At 38.0% G+C, this 25,285-nt stretch overlaps 1 protein-coding gene across 5 annotated transcripts in view; it reads left to right on the top strand.

The window, feature by feature from the left end:
- Positions 1-10,375, top strand: part of LOC110465460 (microtubule-associated protein RP/EB family member 3-like) — a 36,849-nt gene extending 26,474 nt beyond the window's left edge. For 4 of the 5 annotated variants that reach the window (XM_021521289.1, XM_021521288.1, XM_021521290.1 and 1 more), the window contains exons 6-8: positions 994-1,115; positions 2,980-3,126; positions 7,688-10,375. In XM_021521289.1, the coding sequence (XP_021376964.1) occupies positions 994-1,115; positions 2,980-3,126; positions 7,688-7,756 (338 nt within the window). In that variant the 3' untranslated portion in view covers positions 7,757-10,375. Of the gene's footprint in view, positions 1-993; positions 1,116-2,979; positions 3,127-5,694; positions 5,750-7,687 lie in introns of all 5 variants that reach the window. The other variant, XM_021521292.1, reaches the window with a different exon arrangement.
- The last annotated feature ends 14,910 nt before the right edge of the window (positions 10,376-25,285 follow it).

Genomic DNA, 25,285 nt, shown 5'->3' with positions numbered 1-25,285 from the left:
TAATTACTGGAGTTATTACCCTTGGTTTCATTAATGCGATGCATGCGTTCCATGATGTTGTATTGCACTCATTGATCTACCAGTTATGTTGAATGATTTCTCTTTTAATATCAATTACTCACAAATACTTCATATATTTCAATCATACAAACAACTGCTCATTCAATGTGTGACGGGCGTATTATATACTGCTCGCGGTAACCTTGTTCTGAATAGCCAAGAGGCCTAGGGTGATGAAATTTTACCAGTAGCAACTAGCATGGTGAAACAAATGGCTACCAAGTTTGTGTAAAAGAATGACCTTGACCCTCTTCTCAATAACAAAAGTCACAGGGTGATGATATTTGGGATAAGGGTCTACCAAGTTTGTTCAACTGAATGATCTTGTTAGACTTTCACTCGGGTCAAAAATGTTTTCAAATCTTTTAAAAGGTTTTTAATAACAAGGAGACATAGGTAAGGATATTCACTCTGTACCTTTTTTATGTTTTTAGGTCACCTGAGACAAATTCTCAAGTGACCTATTGCGATCGCCTTTTGTCTGGTGTCGTGCGTCCGTTAACAATTTACATTTGAAATTTTGCAGAAAAATAGTGGCCGGTTTGGTCCCCAGCCCCCAGGGGCCTGAGGGGCGGGGCCAAAAAGGGTCAAATTGACTAAAATTTCAAAAATCTTCTTCTCAATACCCAGATATGGTAGAATCAAATACTCTTCATAGATGGAAGGGTCTTGAGGTTTATGACCCTAGGGTCTCACATTTACCCCCTGGGGAAAGGGGGGGGGGGGCAAAATTTTTGATGGTTTATAATGGCAAATGATACTTTGAATATTACATGTTTATAACTAGATTGGAATTCTTGGTCCACTTTTGAGCTTGAAAGTGTGAGATTGATAGCAGGTGAGTATTGCAGGCCCATTGAGCCTATTGTTTCTGGTTAAAAAATTATGCATGTGTGCGCTATTGTCAAAAATTATCTTTTTTTTTATTTCAAGTTCCATCTTCTCAAACAAGAAGTCCATCTGGTTATGGCACCAAACAGACTGCAGTGTCTCGTGCAAATAACCATGCAGCAGGAGACAAGGGCTCGGAGAAAGTATCAGAACTTAACCAAAAGGTAATTATAAGGACATAGTATATCAAATATAGAGAGTGTCAGAGCTTAACCAAATGGTAATTATAAGGACATAGTATATCAAATATAGAGAGTATCAGAACTTAACCAAAAGGTAATTATAAGGACATAGTATATCAAATATAGAGAGTATCAGAACTTAACCAAAAGGTAATTATAAGGACATAGTATATCAAATATAGAGAGTATCAGAACTTAACCAAAAGGTAATTATAAGGACATAGTATATCAAATATAGAGAGTATCAGAACTTAACCAAAAGGTAATTATAAGGACATAGTATATCAAATATAGAGAGTATCAGAACTTAACCAAAAGGTAATTATAAGGACATAGTATATCAAATATAGAGAGTATCAGAACTTAACCAAAAGGTAATTATAAGGACATAGTATATCAAATATAGAGAGTATCAGAACTTAACCAACAGGTAATTATAAGGACATAGTATATCAAATATAGAGAGTATCAGAACTTAACCAAAAGGTAATTATAAGGACATAGTATATCAAATATAGAGAGTATCAGAACTTAACCAAAAGGTAATTATAAGGACATAGTATATCAAATATAGAGAGTATCAGAACTTAACCAAAAGGTAATTATAAGGACATAGTATATCAAATATAGAGAGTATCAGAACTTAACCAAAAGGTAATTATAAGGACATAGTATATCAAATATAGAGAGTATCAGAACTTAACCAACAGGTAATTATAAGGACATAGTATATCAAATATAGAGAGTATCAGAACTTAACCAAAAGGTAATTATAAGGACATAGTATATCAAATATAGAGAGTATCAGAACTTAACCAAAAGGTAATTATAAGGACATAGTATATCAAATATAGAGAGTATCAGAACTTAACCAAAAGGTAATTATAAGGACATAGTATATCAAATATAGAGAGTATCAGAACTTAACCAAAAGGTAATTATAAGGACATAGTATATCAAATATAGAGAGTATCAGAACTTAACCAAAAGGTAATTATAAGGACATAGTATATCAAATATAGAGAGTATCAGAACTTAACCAACAGGTAATTATAAGGACATAGTATATCAAATATAGAGAGTATCAGAACTTAACCAACAGGTAATTATAAGGACATAGTATATCAAATATAGAGAGTATCAGAACTTAACCAACAGGTAATTATAAGGACATAGTATATCAAATATAGAGAGTATCAGAACTTAACCAACAGGTAATTATAAGGACATAGTATATCAAATATAGAGAGTATCAGAACTTAACCAAAAGGTAATTATAAGGACATAGTATATCAAATATAGACTAGAGTATCAGAACTTAACCAACAGGTAATCATAAGGACATAGTATATCAAATATAGATAGTATCAGAACTTAACCAACAGGTAATTATAAGGACATTGTATATCAAATATAGAGAGTATCAGAACTTAACCAAAAGGTAATTATAAGGACATTGTATATCAAATATAGACAGTACTGAACTTAACCAACAGGTAATTATAAGGACATATACTTACTTATCATTAGGACATTGATCATCAGGACATAGTGTATCAAATAAGGACATAGTATATCAAATATAGAGAGTATCAGAACTTAACCAAAAGGTAATGATAAGGATTTGATCAAGCAACAAAAACATGTTATGTAACTCGGTGATAGGTAAAATTGAACCCTTTTATATTGACAAATATGAAAGTCTTTGCACCCTGTGGTAGCATATGTGTATATAATAAGATCACCTCTTTGTCATATTTATTTTACAAATATGCCCAGTATGTATACACAAGTAAAATGCTGAACTGTTTTCAATTTATTGTTGAATATCTATATTTTTGTACAGGTTCAGGATTTACAGCTCACAGTGGAAGGTCTTGAAAAGGAGAGAGATTTCTACTTTGGAAAATTGAGGGATATTGAAGTGCTGTGTCAGGACCATGAAGACAATCAGCATATAAAAGGCATTATGGATATCTTATACCAGACTGAGGTATGTTGGTTTTAGTGGTGACTTTATTAACTCGTATTAAAATATGTGTATATTCACAAAGTTCCCACACTGTTTTTTGCACATTCATGATTGATAGCTACAAAGATGTGGTCTAGGTAGCAGTATACAGTAGAAATGGCCCGACTCTGATAAACAGGGCACATGTCGAGGAAATGTAAACACAGGGGATTTACCCTACACAACACATGTATACATGTATATATATTTGTAAACTGCATAACATTTACAATACATATAAAGTACTGAGAAGTGTATAAACCTCTTTTTTCTATGTATGTCACTTGTGTGAAAACCATGGTTACCACATCTAAAATTACCAAAAAATGTCAAAAATTGCTATTTTTAACCCAAAATTTGACCCCCGCAACTAGTAAATTTTTTCCTAAGCTCTGTCTGAAATTAAAAATTACCTACCTGGTTGCAGAATTATCTGGGTCCCAGTAAAGTTGTAAAACAAATCTTCTTTCTCTTTTACAAATATGAAGCTCACATAGCCCACTTCATCATGCTTATACCAATTTTAGTACAGTTTTATTTTTATATTTTTTTTACATATCATTATACAGGGGTTAGCCATTTAGCAAAAATATCACCCATGGCCACAACCCTCTACTGTATACTGCTACCTTATACATCACTTTCTTTTCCCGAAATTTAATTTAAACCTTTTAAATGTCTGGAAAATGAGACAATGAACACAACAATGTATCCGTTTCCTTTCTCACTTTGATAGTGACCGAGTAATATGAATTCTCCTGACAGGTTTATTTACCAATTCTGCTCTCAAACTACCAACAAAGGGAGGTAATCTGAAAAATGAAAACTTGAATCGGTTTGTAGTTTTCATAAATAAAATTTCTTTTAGGGTGAAATATGATGCTTTGAGAAAATGTGCATGTGAAAAACAAACAGTACAGTGATACTATGATGTTACTGTCTTGTTTGATGACGTCATAGTAACTGTGATGTCATCATAACTATGATGTCATCAATGGGCATCTATGACATCATCGAGGATCACTGATATCAAAAAATTGAACACTAGGAAACCCATCTCAACAACAAACTAGCAACAGACACACTTCCCGTAACCGATGAACAGCACAGAAATGTCAGATATTCTGAAAATCAGACAAGTGCCACCATAGCAACCGTCATTTACTTTCCTCGCCTAGAATTGACAGTGACCCTCAGAAATTGTTCATTTAGCATATTTTGCTAGAAAAAAAAAGATTTTCTTCAGCTGTAATTATGGAAATAAAATTTATTGACATTACTGACTTTGCTTATTTAATCTGTATGCTGAATCAAGTGGAAAAAAAACATCTAAAATAGTGTAATTAGAATGAAAACAGATATTTTACCCATTTTCAATAAATACAACTTTATGTGTTAGTAACCATGGCTACCGGGTGCTGAACTGAGTGAAACAGACTGAAATCTAGTATGAATGCATCAGGAGATAGCCTGTGAACTATTTGATGTTTGGTATCAACTTTACAAATAACACAATTGACACATATGTGATGAATTGCAGAATTTCACAGGGCCTGTGAAAGCGCGAGTTACCCCTCTTTATACATCCACAGGTAACAGGCTATCGACCTATATATTGACCTATCTATGTAACGGGGGTTTTGGCGTTTTTGAGTAGTTTTGAGTATTAATGAATGAAAGTGAAGCTGAATCAAGCATAAAAAGGCATTTTTTCAGAAAAAATCAAGTTCTATGTGTATATGGTAGCAGTATACAGTAGAAATGGCCCGACTCTGATAAACAGGGCACATGTCGAGGAAATGTAAACACAGCAGATTTACCCTCCACAACACATGTATACATGTATATATATTTGTAAACTGCATTACATTTACAATACATATAAAGTACTGAGAAGTGTATAAACCTCTTTTTTCCATGTATGTCACTTGTGTGAAAACCATGGTTACCACATCAAAAATTACCAAAAAATGCCAAAAATTGCTATTTTTAACCCAAAATTTGACCCCCGCAACTAGTAATTTTTTCCTAAGCTCTGTCTGAAATTAAAGATTACCTTCCTGGTTGCAGAATTATCTGGGTCCCAGTAAAGTTGTAAAACTTGATTTTTTTGCAATTTTGCGTCGTGTGCTGTTGTCAAAATTTTAACTCCTGTAAAGCTAGCTTTTCATGTGTACGCACCCTTTCGGATTATGGCCAAAATTTTATTCTCGAACCAAACAAATCTTCTTTCTCTTTTACAAATGTGAAGCTCACATAGCCCACTTCATCATGCTTATACCAATTTTAGTACAGTTTTATTTTTATATTTTTTTTACATATCATTATACAGGGGTTAGCCATTTAACAAAAATATCACCCATGGCCACAACCCTCTACTGTATACTGCTACCCTAGCATTACTTTCGTGCCAATACATAGGTAGAAACGTTAAGGAAATGTCTGCAGGAGAATGGATCAGACCTGATTGAATATTAACTATAGTCCCACATAGATCTTTTCAATGATTGATGTCCATAGCTGTTTATTGTCCCTATGTTTTAATTCTAGGGAGAACAAGACACTGACAACCATACTGAAAATTGAAAACACCACACGTGGGATTGTATGTAACATTTCATTCATGTTTGGTGCACCCAAAACTTAATCCTCTCGCATTCCTGCCAGATAACTAATTTTTCATGAGTTTTACTTGCAGGGAAAACAAATTCATTTTTTATTTTATTTTTTCAGCGTAATCATAAGCCTTCTGCAGACATATAAATTTTCCTCCAGAATTTTCAGTGCTATTATTCTAAATTATTAGGGGTCCTGATGCTTTAACCTTCCTCAGGTATCACCAGCGCTTTGTATACTGCACATATCTGAGTCTATGTGTGGAAAATACACATTGTGATTCACAACTTGCCTTATAGAAATGTTGATACTTTGTTAGCTTTTTCCAGTTAATGTTAAAAGTTTGTGGGTGGAGGTGTTCGAGTCTGAACCTGCAGAGTATCATCTTAATGAAGCTTCTGTTCTTAGTATTGGTAGGGTGTTTCCCCTCAGTGAGACTCTTTGTGAGTTAATGATTGGGAAGAGAGAGAAATAGGGTGCCATTGACCCCATTTTTCCATAAATCAGTGCACCATTTTCAATTAATATAGGCCATGCCAAAAAAATTATGTGCCCTAGAAACAAGTACCGTTCATTTTTCATGACTTTGTATCCACTGGCACAACATGTCTTTCAAGATACATTAATTCTGTCTATCACGATCACCTAACACTGTTACATTAAATAAATATGACAGATATTCAATCAAGTGATTATTCAATACATGTATACACATTGTTTCTGTCATACAGAAATCCTGATGATTAGCTAGATTTGGGACATTTTCTGTGGTACATTCATATAATCTTGCTGGTTGCTTATGAGAGCCATGCTGTATTTCTGATTTTTGGTCTTTTGTTTGTCAAAGATCAATTTAAAGGTCACTGTGACTAAAAAATAATTTTCTTGTCAAGATTCTAACCTTAGAACAAATGATTACACGAAGCTCAGAATTGTGTTTGGGTTGCCCTAAAGATTAGGAGGATCCAATTAGTAATAGGTTCCTTCGTCAAAGGTCAAGGTGACTAGTATAGAAATCCTTTGTGTATCGGTAACAAGTTTTTAAGGAGGATATACTGCCCCTGGTGGATCTGACTCTTGTTTATTGTATATAATGACTGACAGCTTCTCAAAGATTCAATGTTTTGTTTGCAAAGGTTGGCCAAGTATAAATGTTTCTTATTTCAATACAGACAAACTTAGATATTTGAAGTGTGCAAACCCATAGTGAGTCTATATGACACACCAAAGATAGTTTCTATACATTGATTTTTAAATATGTGCAAATTGAGCATGGTGCACATCCTGCTTAACTACTGGACTAATTTTCATTACTGAGACTATTGGTTTCTATTTTTTCACACATATTATAATTATCTCTTTCCACATGTCAGTTTTGATGGATACATCATTTTCTGCTGGATTTGTTGTAATGATAAATTTGTAAGGCCACCTTTGACAAAATCTCATTTTACCTAGTTGCCTTTTTGTCTGTTGCTGTCCGTCAGTTAACAAAACACATTTTTAACATAAGGGCCTGAGGGGCCAGAGTCGAATTTGCTGACATTGCAACAATCTTCTTTAGATTCAGATAATGAAATAACCAGAATCAAATACTCTTCATGGACAGAAAGGTCCTAATGTGAATTTGATTACCTTCAACCATCACTAATCAGGGTCTTTGATCACAGGGTTTGACAATAATATCATTGTACAAATGGCGTGCTATTAAACATTTTACCTTTACTTTGTTTAAAATATAACAATTAATTGGTAGAACCAAGTTCTTTAGTGTACAGGACTATGAAATTCACCAGGCCATATATATATATATACTCCTAGTTGATATGTGTTTTTTTTTTTAGATTTTAACTAAATGCAGTTGAAGATTTTAAAGCTTACAATTTGAGTACTAATTGATGAAGAAACAAACTTTTAATTTTTGTAGGATGGCTTTGCACCACCAGAAGATGAAGTTGGCAACGAAATCGATAACGGAGAGGAAGAAGAATATTAGTTGACCATCGCTAAAGACTGATGTATATATTTTTGTGGCCAACCCTCCTTACATCCAAGTTTTGGACTGATATAATAGGGTGATATTTGTTTGAGATCTTGGAAGGTTGTAAGGAGAGAGTGGTCAGCTGAGGACACTACAGACTTCCTTCAGATACACACATTCACACACAGAACGAAAGGAAGAATGAATGCAAGGAAAGAATCTACTTTGACGTGATAACATTAGCTGGACATACTGTAGTGTACCTGGTTCTGTACATGTGGACACATTGATACAGAACGAATGTATCTGTCTCTATGCTAGGGCTTTTTTAGGGTTGGACTGTGTCATCTATCAGTATACAAGGTCAGAAGTGTTATAAATATACCTAGTGCTACAACATGCAAACAGCAAATGGTGTTTGCTTCATGATTTGTAATTTTTGTCAAAATGTTCATTTTTTTGTGATAAAGATTGAGATCTGTGTTCTTTTTGCTAATTTCCTGTTAAATCAAACACTGGTGTAAATTATTGCTGTTTTCTACACCGTTAAGAAAACTGCTTAACTTGATTCCCTCCGTTATCGTTGTCAGAAATGTTTTCAGTACACATGCATATTTCGCTAAATCACAAGATGGAAAGTCATAGAATGAAATAATTTGGGTGATAATGTGGTTGAGCTCTATTGATGTTAATTCATCTTACCATGTTGTCACTTGAACTTGGGAATGAAGTGGAATGAATTAACATGCAGAACCTTTTCAATCCCAGAATTTGCAATCAACTGCTTTTTGTAGAACCATTATTTTCTCTGTGTTATTGGGTCTTTTTTCAACCAGATACTAAACAAGGGATAAGATTTGTATTATTTGTGTGTTGGTGTTCAGTTGGTAGTTGTTTAAGGAAGAGAATCATTTTAATTCTCAATCACTTTGTTCATGTATTGGAAATTAGATATTCGAAGAATCACAATAAATAGCAAAGTAAAAGACATGTTGGGTAATTTAAACCCTCGGTGTGATCACTTTAAAACTATCAGCTTGAAGCCAAACATATTTGAAAAGATATTTCAGTAGATATGTCTTGAGGCAAGTATTTTAGTTTGCTTAAACTATCAATATTCATTGTCTCAATTAAAGAAATCCTGTATTTTGAAACATCAGGGTAGTCCTATGACAGTGGATCTGCACAATAGTCTTAATATTTGCCATTACCTACTTGAGAATGCTGATAAAGATGCTTCTTCTTGTTGTGAAGTGGGTTAAAATGCTTCTCTAGAATTGAGTTTGTTGGTCACTTGTTATGTTACGCTTGATGGTGTCTTGTTGATAGAGATGACTTGATGAGATTTCATCACTCTGAGGGAGATGCATCTGACCTGAGATGCACAAGCTGAGTTCTGTCGTATCGGTTGCTTTTTATACTTTTCGTACAATTTTGCTTGCCGTTACAACTGGAAAAGTGTATTGATGGTTTGTGGAGGCTTGGTCAACATTTTGGGTGATGCATAGTTATAAAATGTAAATTATTTATCATTTAAATCAAAATTAGGGTGTCATTATAGTGCTAATTGTTACTGTTTAAAATATATGTGTATTTGTACTCTCAAATATTCATTATGCTAATGGTGTTTTTACAATCACTGGATTTTTCCTAAATGTTCGATTTTTAATAAGCTCCGTGATGTGCTATACATACAAGTGAATGCTAATAATTCAGAGCCAATCACAGGATTTCCTGTGGCTGTCAAGTTTTTGAAAAGGTTTCTCCTACTTAGTTTAAAGTTACGACTTGCAGAACTGACGGTGAGGCCACTGTAAGTATAACATAAAGGTTACAGGATACAGCATTAACATGTTCTATTTATAAGTATTTTATAATATGCAATTTCGCACTTAAGTATACCGGTAAATTGTTTCATATATAGTATAGGATTTTTTTTAAACTGAAGGTTTAATAAAATATTGTCTGTTCAAAATTAAATATTGGCAATGACAGTGACAATGAATCTCAATATGCTACCAGATTTTAAAGTTGTTCTAATTGGTAAGTGTACAAATTATTAATTGCTTCATTTCTGGATGGAATGGTTTTAACTTGGGACATACAATTTCTAAAATTTTGAGAAGCTCGTCAAATAGTTCAAATTTAGAAATTGGAAATGAAATGGTAGATTTGTATTTAATGTTGGAATTGTACAACATGACAATAGAAGCTTTTCATGGTTTGTCAGTATTTTGATTACATTGTCATTTCAATCCTAAAATACATTTTTGAGAAAAAGGGAAAATTTATGGCATTATTTCCTTGGTTATAAAGTTGCAGATATTTGCTTTTTTAACATTTTGCAAAATTCATTGTTTATAGTCAATATACTTTAATCTGAATACATTTTATATGATATTTATGTACTCGGTTTGTGATTACCACTTATGTATTATATCTTAAAGTAAATAACTGTTCAGCATGCATACTTTTGTTTCTCAGTTGAGAAGAAAATCCTGTATAAATGTTAACTTCTTGTTCACAATTTCAATGTTTCTATTGCAAGAATTGTAATGCATAAAGCCATTTTAAAATAGCCGAAATGTTCAAAAAGAGGATAATAATAAAAAAATAACACCAAAGCAAGATATACATGATCGTTAGTGTTTTCTTCTATCAACTCTGTGTTCTTGAAGTTTACGTACTCTTGATTCGCATGATATTTCTTTCCAAAATTTAAGTAGAGTGATATGATGTAGGACACAATGCTAGGTAGAACACCTTAGTATGGCTATAAAATCGACGATATTGGTACCATCTTTTGTTAAAGCAAGTCAGATCTAATAGAAGATTCAATTTAAACAGGAAACAGTTAGCATTGACCTCCCATAACATAAAAAAATAAACACAGAAATTTGGTGCCCGAATTGAAATTGTCAGTTTATGTCTGACAAATCACGAGAAGAGTGAAATACAAATATACAACATGTTTATTAATGTCACATAATCAAGGCATGAATATATCATCACACAAGTTACACAAAAACACATTTGGCGATAAGGGCAAACTCAGCTATAAGTTATTCTATTTGCCGACCTTTGTTCCTCCTAACAGGAAATGCTTATATAGATCTAGTTGATAACACGAAGGTGTATCATAACATGATATGTAGGATTAAGAGGAACAAAGGCAGCATATAGCATGTACTGTGTTGGGTACATTCAACAATCTCGACTCGGTGTAGGCAAGCGGATCTAGACTATATATGGGTAGTCTGGCTACACCTGTATATAGTGCTAGGCATAACTACAAGAGCCGGAAGAGACTGGTTGAATCGATACCCCTCAACTCGGTGTAAGGATGCTACAAGAGCCAGAAGAGGGGTATGCCCTTGACTGAAGATCAATCCTTATCAACTCGTGTAGGCGAGCAGATCTAGACTATACAGGTAGTCTGGCTACTTTGAATATATAGTGCTAGGCATAACTTCAAGAGCCAGATGAGAATTCCTGATAGCAGATTGTGAGTAGATTCAACATCCTCAACTCGTTGTAGCCGATAAGCTATCGAGACCCGGAAGAGAAGAATTAATGAGTCATATCCTCAACTCGGTGTAGCGGTGCTTGCCACGAGATCCGGAAGAGGATATAGACTAAATTGATAAGTTGAAATTGAAGTTGGGTCTAAATAACCCTATGAATAAATTATTGAGTATTAAAACTTTTGGTGAAGTTAAGTATTAATATATATATGAATGCTTAAAATATGCCCAAAACTCAGGTGCACGACTGAAAGGAGTAAGTCCGAGTTGCCCCAAAATTATAAAACCTGTATATACGGTATTATAACGAACAAGTTGAATGATAAATCTTATATATTGCCTAATATATATGATGTCGTTTATGAAATAGATAGTTCAAACCAAATGTTATCATATTAATATGAATGACACTTTATGTACCGGTGTATACGTGTATAACAACAATCCTATACTTATATATAGCTGTACACCCCTATCACTTCAAACGTTAATATTGCCATCAAATACGTATACTGTACACATGGCTATAGGTCATATGAAGATAAATTTGGATGATCTCATGGTGACTGTCCAATTAGGTAAAACTGCTGTATGACTATTGACAGACTAGCTATATGTGGTTTATGTAGCTAGCGTACGCGTAGATCATCTATAAAAGGCCTGTTCGACTACTGTCCATCGTTATGTCTAACCTGATACAAGTGATGTTTGAGCGTCTCTAATAGTGTCTATTGGTGTCCTTATGTATCTACAGTACGTGTCCGAGGACCATCGACCAAGTGTCTTTATTAAGTGATCCTCCGTATGAACTTTGGCCGCTGAAGTAGCCGCCCCGATGCGGAAAGAATGTCCATTATAAGCACTAGAATCAATTCCGACACATTCGAGAGTATGTTTCAACATAGCTATAAATGTGGACCTAGACAATGCTTGTCCCCTATATAGTGTTCATGAAGAGTGGGTCTGTTGGTTCTGGCCTTTCGCGCATTCTCTCTGGCATATGGTGTAGGGGCAAATATGATGGTTGGTTCGGAATAACCTTTTGATAACGCCTTCCCTGAATGGGTCTGTTTTTGACCTTTCAAAGTAAGTAATATGCTGTCTTTAGCCACCGTTAAGTCTTTGATACAAAGGTGTATGGAAGGATCAAATATCTGTCCGACACTGTGAACTCGCCACATCTTAGAAAACCAAAAAAGGCCACTAAACACACAGTTTCCATCGTAAGGTCCCTTTCATGTTTGTTGAGGTAGGAGCAAATTCTCTCTAGTACTTGAAAGGTTATTGGATGTCTTGGGTTAGCTTTTCGCACTTGTAATCGTTTAACCCCGTTAAGAATAGTGTAAAGTCGAGGCATCTCCTGTGCATGTGGATATACTGTGTTGTTCTGTGACACATTAATCGAATACCACAAATGTAGAGTTTAATGGTAGCATATGATATGTTACTACTAAAACAGTATGCGACAAACTGTATAAGATAGTTCTCTGACACCGGTAGACTAGCTAAGTGTACACTCGCGATAAGTCCTGATACTAATAGAAACTGAAGATACTAATCGAATCCTGAGGCATATGACCGCCTGGTACTAGGAGCTATATATGCTGTCCACAGCTCTTGAATTACCGGGTCGAATCCCACAGAACTTGTGTAGGTGGAGGTACGTTGCAAGGAAATGGGGCTGCTTCCGATGCCAGCTGTCTGAACCTGGTCATCTGTAACCGAGATAAAGCATCTGCAATGTTATTCATACGACCGAGAACGTGCTGAGATAAAACAGTGTATGTATTAATAGAGGCACACAAGGTGAGGCTACGAACTAATGGCATGATGTGGGGAGATTTCGATCTGCCTTTATGTAATATCGCTACTGTTGCTGAATTGTCGCACATGAAGACGATACGTTGTCCTACCCACAGGTGACCCAAAATCATGGCTGCTACGACGATAGGGTACAATTCTTTGAATGCTATCGACAATTCAGAGGTAGCTGCGAACGGATTGTGCAAATCAATGGGCCACTCCTCCGCGAACCAGAGGCCCTTGAAGTACCCCCCGTACCCGAGAGTACCTGATGCATCAATGTACAGACGCAGTTCATCTGATGTAATCACTTTGTTGTTGTAGAAAACCGACACTCCATTCCAGTTAGACAGGAAGTATATCCACATTTTGATGTCTTCTCTGCATTCGTTGTTTATTTTTACATGATAGTGCAGTGCTTTAACTGTAGTCGATAATGTTATCAGATGAGACACAAATGACCGTCCTTGAATTACGACACGGCTGGCGAAATTGAGGGGACCGAGGAGCGGAAGGAGTTCTCTTTTAGAACACGAATGACGCTGTTGAAACGATTTCTTTTAGAACACGAATGACGCTGTTGAAACGATTTCAAGTATTCAATGATCCTATCAAGTTTGTACTTTGGTAGTCTGGCCTCCATCTTCTCGGAATCCAGTATTATTCCTAATTATTCCATAACCGTCACCGGCCCAGATGTTTTATGTTTTGCCATGGGAATCCATAATCTGTTGAAAATCAGGTGCAACAGGGCTATATTCCTCTACCCACATTTGTGGGGGTGTTCGAATGTGATGAAGTCGTCCAACAAGTGAAGAATATGTTCGATGTTATATTTGTTTTCCGCTATCCAACATACCGCTTGTGACAGATTGTCAAAGATCTTTGGACTGGATCTACATCCGAACGCCAGTATGTTGTAATAATAGTAACTATTCTTCCACTTCACACAAAACATATGGTACTGCGAAGGCCTGATGGGAATGATCTTAAAAGCGTCCGATATATCTGTCTTACACATACTGGTACCTTTCCCAAGCTGAACCAATTTTTTGATCGCTTCGTCTATACGTACGTAAGTGAGTGAGCATGATTCTTTGTCTATTAACTCGTTGACACTTGGGTGCACGTCATCTTGTGGTGCTGATAAGTCTACTATGAGCCTTGGTTTGGCCGAGTATTTCCCGAATGATACCCCTATAGGGCTGACCCGATAGCGTTCAAATGGCTATATGTTGTACGGTTCCTGGAGGGAGCCTTTATCCACTTCCCCCTTTATCAATTTATCCACTACCTCTGGTTGTGGGATGGCTGATTGGAGGTTCCTGCACTCCTTGATTGGTAATTGAATTTTTGAAACGAGGGTATCAAATCCCTGTGTTAATCCTTCACATAAATAGTTCACAAAGGTAATGTCTGGATGTGAGCTAAGCTCCTCCCGCAGTTTGTTGATGTTAACAGGGGTGTTCCCTTGTATATTATTGCCTGTCTGTAGTCATTGATTGTTAGGTTTGTTCTGATTTGAAGTCCCTGTTTTGTTTTGACGGTTCCCATTGTTGTTGTTTCTGCAGTTGTCTGATCCGTGGCTGTTGAATTTGCATGTGGAGCATGCATGATGAAAGAAACAGCCTTCGCCCCGTTGACATTTTCCTGCATTAAAATTGTTGCACAATTCCTTTCCGTTCAATTTGACTTTTTGACGGCCATGACGGTCTGTATTCTTTTCGTTGTGCTGTTGATAGTTTGTGTTATGGTTACGTTGCATTTGGTTCCCATGGAAGATGTTCTTTTTCATTCTCTGCTGTGGACAAAATGCTGTGCTGTGTGATGTGAGGTTGCAAAGTTGGCAGGTGTTCACTCTGGTGTTCCCGACTATCATTGCAAGAAGGCCATTGTCCTTAAGTGACCAGTCCACTTTGGCTATCTTGTCCCTAAACGCTGCGGCTGCCCTGGCTGAGAATTGGCAATGGTAGTCGTAAAATTTCGCCCCATACACGTTTGAGATTTCTATTATGTTGGCCTCGTATCTATCAAGTTCAACTCGCCTATGTGGGGCCCTCTGGCAAACTGTTCTTTTGAATTTACCGAAAGCGGTGATGAACTCATTTATGTTCAACGATTTATTCAATCTCGGATCTTCGGTCTCGTTGAAGATCTTCAACCTTTTTTGTTTCTAGTCTGGGCATAAGAAGGTGGGCGAGGTTGATGTCGTGACCCTCCCAAATCTTTTTTTTTGAGTTTCCCAGAAATGATGTCTATGTGAGGGATAGACTCTAATGAAACCCCGAATTCAGAAATAGGTAGACGGTACCCACCTGTGGATGGCGAATGCGTCGTATACGTCAAATCCCTTAGCAATTCCGATGTCGTAATAACATTCGAATTCGTACTAGAAAGAGTCATATTCACATTCAAGTTCGTACTAGAAGGAGCCATGTGTTGTTGGTTAGAATTTCCGACGAGTCTCAGCACCATTTGCTGCAATCCTAGCACGGTATGCTGCATAGATTGCATAGCCTCCATCATGTCCCTCAATGTCACGTGATCTGTCGTTGGCGCGGCCATGTTGTTGTTGTTGTTGTTGTTGTTGTAGATTCCTCCACTTCCTGGAGAACTGCAGATCCACTTGAGGTTAATGGTTCCACATAAAGTCCTATCACACAATTATAAAAACCTATTATGATAAAAAAAGAAGAAGATCTGTGATCGTCTAGTCTCTGGTGAGAGTTGATCGCACATCCATGGCTCCCATTAGCCTAGTAGGTTTGAACGGGCACTATGTAAGGCAAAACAAAGTCCACCACTAATCTGTTCAATGTTTGTACGGCCATCTGTTGATATCAGCGGGTGAGAATTACTGTCAAGTAATAGCTGGACTGTTTCATCTGCACTGAAGGATGAGATGTCAATAAGTTCATCGGCAAGCGTCTTTCCTAGGGACTCGATATAGGGCTCACGCACTGTCTGTAACGTCTGGCAACATAATAGAAAGTGGCACCGATCCTCTGCACCATTACCACACAATGGACAGGTTGGCTCCACCTGAAACTGGTTGAACTTGCTTCTGTTGGCTTGCAGTGTATATACTCCGAGCAGGATTTTACACTTGAGATGAGCTTTAGTGACTGTCATTGATTCTGTTCCAGCAGACTCCCATGTGCTATGTACTCTACCGATGGTTAGCAGGTCCACGTCCAGATACTTCAGGCTCGTCTTCCCTTTTGCATCCTCCTGTAGTGTTCTTTCCCAGTGTGAATGTACAGCCTGGTACACTTTTTTTTTTCCACGACAGTTCTTATCTTTGATGGCCAGTTGTCGTTGTGCTAGCTCGTTTTTGAAGAGATCCATAATCCCTACATACACTGCCAATTGTGGTTAAGATGCGTTTGTGTATTTCCGCTGTAAGTGGAGGTTCTCCAAGCATAAGGTAGGTGGCTTTATCCGGTAAGTGCTGGATTTGTTTTAGAAGCCTTTTGTAGTAGCAGTCTAAGTTGTTACTGTCTTTGGAGCTGAGACGGATGACATCCAGGCCATACACCAACCTGGGAACAATATATGTCCGTATGAGGTGCAACGATACTTTCGGACTTAATCCATCGATCCCGTGGAGGCCTGCCCCCATTAGGGCATATGCGGCTCTTCTCGCAGTGCTGGTTCTATCTGATGTTACACAGTGTGTACCATGATTAGATGTACTGTCTCTTGATATGCCGTGGTGCACAGCCGAATCGGAAATGGTTATGTCCTTATCGTTTAGCATGAAGGATTGTGTGGTATCCCGTCCCTTCGTCAAACATAGCACCGTTGACTTTGTTTCGCTAAATTGGCGTAGTTTTCCTGAATGGTGAGCATCGTTTGGAGTTCATGCGGGTTGCTGGAGGCAAATGTAACGTCGTCCGCCACTGTCGGAGTGCCGCAGTATATAGTTCCAATATGGCTGCCAATGTTGTGGGCCTCCAGCATCTTCAGGAGGGGATTTATAAACACCTTGTAGGCTGCTGGCGACCACACTCCCCCTTGTCTTACACCCTATTTCTCGCAGAATTCCCTGGAAAGTTCGTTCCCCTATTTGACCTTTGACCTAAGATCCTTATACCACTCGTTGAGTATCAACCATTGTCTCCCGGTGATCCCTATGGAGTGTAGCTTCCTCAACATTGAGCTATGCCGAACCTTCTCAAATGCTTTGGCAGCGTCAATAAATCCAAGATACAGGGGTTCCTTTCTGTCCTTTGCTTCTGCGATGAGTTCCGTTACTATTAGGCCAGCTCTTGTTGATGAGACTCCAGCTGTAAATCCATATTGGAGCTTACTTTGACACGAGGCTATTTGAGATTCCGCTGTTTTCAAATGGAGTTTTTCAAGCAGCTTCCCAGCGATGCTAGACACTGTAATTCTCCTGTAGCTGTTTGGATCGGATAGAGGTTTACCTTTGTTCTTAAAGATGAGTGTGACGATTCCTAGTTTGAATTGGTCTGGCAACTGGCAGGTCTCCAATCTAATGTTCATAAGCCTTGTAATAGCTGTCAGCAGTTTTGGCCCTCCATTCTTTAGTAGCTCACTCGTGACTCCCAGCACGTCGGGTGACTTTCGATTCTTCATCGACATGATGGCATTTTTTACATTTTTTTTATCTAGATATATTTTCTGACCAGGTTGTGACTTGCATAGGTCTTCTAGCAGTATGCGATCGAGCTCCACATGGTTATTATATGACTTGTCCATAATACTGCCGGGTTCTGACATTGCTAGTTCTTCAAAGTACTCTGCCCATCCTTGCCTAATATCATCTGTTGTTTTAAGAGACTGTCCATCAACAATCAGATGGGTTGTATGTTTAGCTCCATCTTTCCGTTGTTAGCTCACCTGGCACGAAGTGCCAAGTGAGCTTATGCCGTGGCGCGGCGTCCGTCGTCCGTCCGTCGTCCGTCGTCCGGCGTCAATATTTTACTTTAAACGACTTCTTCTTAATAACCGAAAGACCTAGGGTATCGATATTTGGCCAGAAGCAAACTGGGATGAAGGGCTACAAAGTTGGTGAAAATTAATAACCTTCACCCATTTTCAAGGTCACAGGGGTCAAATATGTTAAAAACTTTAAACATCTTCTTCTCGATAACCAAAATGCCGAGGGTGATGATATTTAGCCAGAAGCATGCTGGGGTAAAAGGGCTATCAAGTTTGTTCAAATGAATGACCTTCACTTATATTCAAGGTCACAGGGGGGAAATATGTTAAAAACATTAAACAACTTCTTCTGAATAACCAAAATGCCCAGGGTGATGATATTAAGTCAGTAGCATCCTGTGATGAAAGGCTACAAAGTTTGTTCAAATGAATGACCTTCAGTCATATTCAAGGTCACAGGGGTCAAATATGTTAAAAACTTTGAACATCTTCTTCTCGATAACCAAAATGCCGAGGGTGATGATATTTAGCCAGCAGCATGCTGGGGTAAAAGGGCTATCAAGTTTGTTCGAATGAATGACCTTCACTTATATTCAAGGCCACAGGGGTGAAATATGTTAAAAACATTAAACAACTTATTCTGAATAACCAAAATGCCAAGGGGGATGATATTTGGCCAGTAGCATACTGAGATGAAGGGCTACACAGTTTGTTCAAATGAATGACCTTCGCTCATATTCAAGGTCACAGGGGTCAAATATGTTAAAAACTTTGAACATCTTCTTCTCGATAACCAAAATGCCCAGGGTGATGATATTAAGTCAGTAGCATCCTGTGATAAAGGGCTACAAAGTTTGTTCAAATGAATGACCTTCAGTCATATTCAAGGTCACAGGGGTCAAATATGTTAAAAAAAAATTAACAACTGCTTCTCAATAACCAAAATGCCCAGGGTGATGATATGTGGCAAGTAGCATACTGAGATGAAGGTCTACACAGTTTGTTCAAATGAATGACCTTCGCTCATATTCAAGGTCACAGGGGTCAAATATGTTAAAAACTTTGAACATCTTCTTCTCGATAACCAAAATGCCCAGGGTGATGATATGTGGCAAGTAGCATACTGAGATGAAGGTCTACACAGTTTGTTCAAATGAATGACCTTCGTCCATTTTCAAGGTCTCACAGGGGTCAAATATGTTAAACACTTTTAACAACTTCTTCTCAATAACCAAAATATCCAGGGGGATGATATTTGGCCAGTAGCATGCTAAGATGAAGGGCTACAAAGTTGGTTCAAATGAATGACCTTCACTCATATTCAAGGTCACAGGGGTCAAATATGTTAAAAAAAAATTAACAACTTCTTCTCAATAACCAAAATGCCCAGGGTGATGATATTTGGCCAGTAGCATGCTTGGTAAAGGGCTATCAAGTTTGTTCAAATGAATGACCTTCACTAATATTCAAGGTCACAGGGGTGATATATGCTAAAAACATTAAACAACTTCTCCTGAAAAACCAAAATGCACAAGGTGATGATATTTGGCCAGTAGCATACTGGGGTGAAGGGCTATCAAGTTTGTTCAAATGAATGACCTTCAATTATATTCAAGGTCACAGGGGTCAAATATGTTAAACACTTTTAACAACTTCTTCTGAATAACAAAATTCCCCAGGGTGATGATATTAAGAATATGTTAAACACTTTTAACAACTTCTTCTGAATAACCAAAATGCCCAGGGTGATGATATTAAGTCTGTAGCAACATGTGATGAAGGGCTACAAAGTTTGTTCAAATGAATGACCTCCAATTATATTCAAGGTCACAGGGGTGATATATGCTAGAAACATTAAACAACTTCTCGTGAAAAACCAAAATGCACAAGGGGAGGATATTTGGCCAGTAGCATGCTCAGAAGAAGGGCTACCAAGCTTGTTCAATGAATGACCTTCACCCATATTCAAGGTAAAAGGGGTCAAATATGTTAAAAACTTTAAACAACTTCTTCTGAATAACAAAATTCCCCAGGGTGATGATATTAAGTCAGTAAAGTCAGTAGCATACTAGGATCAAGGGCTACCAAGTTTGTTTAAATGTATGACCTTGAATCATATACAAGGTCACAAGGAGCAAATATGTTCAAAATATTTAAACAATTTGTTCTGAATAACCAAAAGGCTCAGGATGTTGAAATTTAGTCAGAAGCATGCTGGGATCAAGGACTACTATGTTTGTTAAAGTGAATGACTTTGACTTATATTCAAGGTCACAGGGGTCAATTTTGTTTAAAATCTTTAAACAACCTCCTCTGAATAACCATGGGTCCCAGGATGTTGATACTTTGCAAGTCGCATCCTGAAATAAATGGCTATAAAATTTGTTCAACATAATGACTTTGTTCGACTTTCAATCACAGGGGTGAAATGTTTAAAAAAAAAATAACAGGGTCTTTTGAATGAATTTTAATCATAAATACTGATATTTTGCCTGTAGCTTTATTTTAGATCACTTTTAAGGTTACAAGTGTGAGATTAATACCAGGTGAGCGATGCAAGCCCATTGGGCCTCTTGTTCTTTTATCAGCTTATACAAGATGAAACAGTCCGTTTCCACAAAAACATCATATATCACCCTACGTGCTACAGCCACAGCCAGTAATAACGGTACCTAGTGGGGACAATCCGATTGGCATAACTAGCGAAACCGGAAATAGCGTCAAGAATGCCACACCGGACGTAAGGGAAGCCACATCACTCGTGCTGTTTTTGTAGCAGTATTTTCTGGTGTACGGAGAGCAATTTCGTCGTCCACGAAGTCCTGAATATAACTGCATCCTGAACATGTATATTGTGTATCCCTATTTGTTTCTATGCTGAAGGAGTGATGTGCTCCACAGCTGTAATGACTCCACCTTAGACATAGGCCGCATTCCACAGAATCAGAAGCACAGAAGTTATTACAGACAGTGCAAGTAGAAAAGTCCTTACCATTGTTTTTGTTAGGTTGTTGTGCTTGTGACTGTAGGCCGATATATTCATCACATGCTTCTTTAATCTTGTTGTTTATCTCACCAAAGTTTTTGTTTTGACGGAGATTGTTAAGCACATCAGGTATCACTTGTGTTACAAATTCAATTAACCCATGGCCGTTTACTAGCACCCGAGATTTTGTGTGGTAGCAGTTAACCCGAAACAGTTGCCTGTCAGTGGTGTTTTTTATAGACAGCGACTCCTCAATCAGCATTCCGTTCTGGTCATATTTCTTGAATGGTGTAAACTTTATTCCCTTATCCAGCAGACAGCCCTTTACTACTGCCTTGAACTCCTCGTATGTGGCAGCAGAGAAGTCTGAAGAATGTCTTTTTTCACAGTTACGTTGAAGTCTACACGGTCTGCTGCTTCCTTTATTTTGTTAGCTGCTTTGATTAGGTTGAATTTGTAGGAGACAGTGTTTTTGTTTTGTTCATCAGTCAGTATCTTATTGTTTTGCTCGTCAGACAGTTTTGATTTCACTATCACAGTGCCATTATTCCCAGGGCGAACATTGCTTGGTGCCTGCCTTGTCCTCGGTTTTGAGACTAGTTCAGTCTGTTGTTTTTGTGGTGTAAATATCTCGGCCGGTATGCGCGTTCTGGCACTACGACGAGGTTGGAGGGTCATGATTGGGCGATCAAGTTTCCCACCAGGGACCAGAGATCATTAAAATCAAAAATCGGATAAAAGCGGTATAAACCGCTAAAAGGGCATATATGAAAGCACATAAAGAGCCTAAAACAGTGTTGAACGAGGGCCAATATTTGCTTGGAATGGGTTATTAAAAATGCTCCTTTGTCGAGCTATAAAAAATTCCAAGATGGCGGACAGCGAGACGGGAGGGATAAAAATGCAAGTTTGTGAGTAAAAACAGGTTCATAAAAGCCCGGAAACAGGTGCAGTCTGTACACTATTAACACTTGTGCAGAGGACAACTCTATAAAAAGTCTAAAATGCTGAGTTAGTAAAAATCATCTGTGTAGAAATTCTACGTCCGTCTTCTTCCACGTCAATCATGCATGTTTATGTTGGATGACGTCACGTCTGTTGCTGTCTGGGTGCGCGTAGGGATGCTCGACTCCGTGTGAGCCTGATCACTACTGCTTGGGACAGTGCGCGACAGAATGTAGACCATATTCCGCGTGCGTCCCGTGGTCAAGTTTGGTTCCAACGGTATTATTGGTCGCAGAGTATCCTCGTGAGTGATGTTGCGAATTAAAGTCTCCTCGTTCTGTGGTTCAGGTTGCATTTTTCGTAGATTCAGTGACCCGAGATAATGGCGCGACACCAGTATTCCGTCTCTTCCCGATGTTCTCCTGATAAATCCCTTTCAGCGCAGCCTTACTCATGTTGGGAGGCATGAGTATGTCTATGTCCTGTAGTTTGGACCGTAGCTGTGCGGTCGTCCAATTCGATGGATTGACCGTGTCCCATGGCTCGGGACGTGTTGTAGAACGTCCTCGTGGGCGGCGGGAAGCCATGTTTACAGTTTAATTTAAAGCTGATGCCACAACACACGCACTAAGCGTAAGTTAACAATTGGTCAACGAAATGTAAATTGTTAACGTCCAGTCACTGAGATTTCCTGTAGTTTTAAGTTGAAGTTAGGTAGAATAATCCGGGTTAGTCACGAAGATCGGGATAAATAAGATAAATTTATCAAATAGATCAGGCGGTTACGCAAACTGAATGACCGTTCTTTGTGTGGACTGACCAATCAGCTGCGACTACGCTCAGGCCCCTACTCTGGACATATATCTGATCGCCCCCATGCCGGACATGCATGTTGACCCTATAGTGTACCTGTGTGGTCAGTCTGAAAAAATCTGTTATTGCTGTTTAGTATGCTTGCTTAGGTTGGGATACTTATTTGTCAACATGAACCTGGTTTATCTTCATAAACCTTAATTGCTGAATTAAACAAAATATTGATAACGAGTCCGACATTTGACGGATGATAGCCTTATTCACATTTACCTTTCTAATGGTTCCTGTAACTTTATGTTGGTAATATAAATGACATTTTCATTTATGGTTACTGCTGTCACAACAGATCAAAGGATCAAACTAGTCTCACTTTTTTCATGCACAAGATGGGGTGTACAGAGCCTTCAATTTTGTCATGACATTCAAAAGTTGCAAAGAACGTAATCCTCTGGAATTTTAAAGATGAGTGTTTAGATAAAATTAATGAAGAAATTTCAAGCATATAAATTTATGATAATTTCATGCCCTCTCTGGCATGATCCTTTCCTTTACCGAAGGTTGATGTGGCTGTGACTCCCAGATGAATATGTAGAAAAAAGAAATTTTTCGACCGAAAATAAAGCTCACATGCCCGAAGGCCAAGTGAGCTTATGCTGTGGTGCAGCATCCGTCCGGCGTCAATTTTTTTCTCTTAACAACTTCTCAATAGGATTCATGGTTGCATGGGGCAAATATGTTTAAAACGACTTCTTCTGAATAACTAAAGAGGTCCAGGGTTATGATATTAAACAACTTCTTTTGAATAACCAAGAGGCCTAGGATAATGATATTTTGCCAGTAACATTCTGGGATGAAGGGCTATCAAGTTTGTTCAAATGAATGACCTTCGTCCATTTTCAAGGTCAATGACCACGGATCAAATATTATTAAAATCTTTATGCAACTTCTGAATAACCAAAACGCCTAGGATGTTGATAAGGGCTACCAGGTTGGTTCAAATAAATTACCTGGACATATATTCAAGGTAACAGGAATGGGATGTTTAAAACCTTTAAACGCTTTCTTCTCATTAACAAAAAAACGACACTCTAATAGAGAAACGGATTTTTTTTAAAATTAGGGGAAGGGAGCGTCTCCCCAAAATGATAGAGGTTTTGCCAATGGCGGGCAACAGTCGATAGTGGGAGAGCAGGAGGGGTTAAATGCCTGTAGGTGGGAATAGGGGTAAAACTGGAGACAAAGGAGGTCACAATAACAGCCAGATAACAAACTATATGTCACTGAGGAGCCAGTCAATTGGAGGAGAAACATGTAGCGCCACAAAAGAACCGTCAGGAAAATCACTAACGAAAACATGCTGTCACAACTCACGGAACTTATTCATGCATCAACAAAAGCTATGACAGATAAGCTCGAAGTGTTCAAAGAGTATGTTGATGGAAAAATTGACGGACTGGACAAGAAATGTCAGGAACTAGATGATAAAAATACGGAGCTGGAACGCGGCCTTAATTTCACAAATTCAAAACTGGACGAACTGTGCGAGGCGAAGTACGACGAAAAAATTGCGACCCTGTCTGCCAGAATTGACATTCTGGAAGACGATAAGAGATACCAAGAGGGAAGAAGCCGCCGCTACAACCTGCTTATTTATGGAGTGGAGGAGTTGGAAAAAGAGAACACGGTGGAGGTGGTGCGCCATTTTATGAACACTGAGCTGAAGCTGGGTGAGGAGACAGCCAACAATATAAGTATTGCAAACGCGCATCGCCTCCCTAAGTGGTCAGAACCGAATAGAAATGGAGAGGAGCATAATAAGAACAAACCTGCGACGGACGGACGACCAAACGCGATAATTGTTAAATTTGTGCAACTGGGGGACAGAAACACCGTGTTAAGTGTGGGGCGCAACATAACAAAAGGCTCCAGAAAAACTATTAGGACGAACCTCCCTTCACACCTAAAAAAGAAACGGTTTAAACTGGCACAGACAGCATATGAGTTAAGACAAGAAAAGGGAGTTCAAACGGCAATTCGGGAATCCACGCGGGATGTCTGGTTGGAAACCAGGGCCACGAAAACAGAGAAATGGACGAGGATGGTCGTCTTGAAATTTTGACTGAACTTTCTGTAAACGAACATACGTGCTGACTCCATATACCGCGTTGCGAACTGCATTACTGAAAATATTACATATCACAAGTGTACCACATACATTGTATTCACATATTTTATTCATGAACCACGCGCAAAAGACGATTTCAACAGTGCAGGTAACATTTCAACAAATTCTTTTCACGACTGATGTTATGGAACTCTCTAGGCCTGGGAGGTAAAAAACATTTATAGCAGAAACTCTGCGCGTGTGTAATGAAAGTACCTAAAATATTATGAAATTGCAAGTGTGAAATTGCTTCTCACGGTGGAAATCCAGCAAAAATGTAATTCCTGTCAGTTTGGATATACATATAAATGTGAACAACTGTAGATCCATATAACTCGGGTCGGGACCGGCTAGCGTGTATATCTCAGCGCTTCATAACAATAATAATACTCCGGTGTAAC

The sequence above is a fragment of the Mizuhopecten yessoensis genome, unplaced genomic scaffold (genome assembly GCF_002113885.1).
Source record: "Mizuhopecten yessoensis strain PY_sf001 unplaced genomic scaffold, ASM211388v2 scaffold11079, whole genome shotgun sequence".
In the NCBI taxonomy this organism is placed as follows: domain Eukaryota; kingdom Metazoa; phylum Mollusca; class Bivalvia; order Pectinida; family Pectinidae; genus Mizuhopecten; species Mizuhopecten yessoensis.
This window is presented reverse-complemented; position numbering and strand designations above follow the sequence as displayed.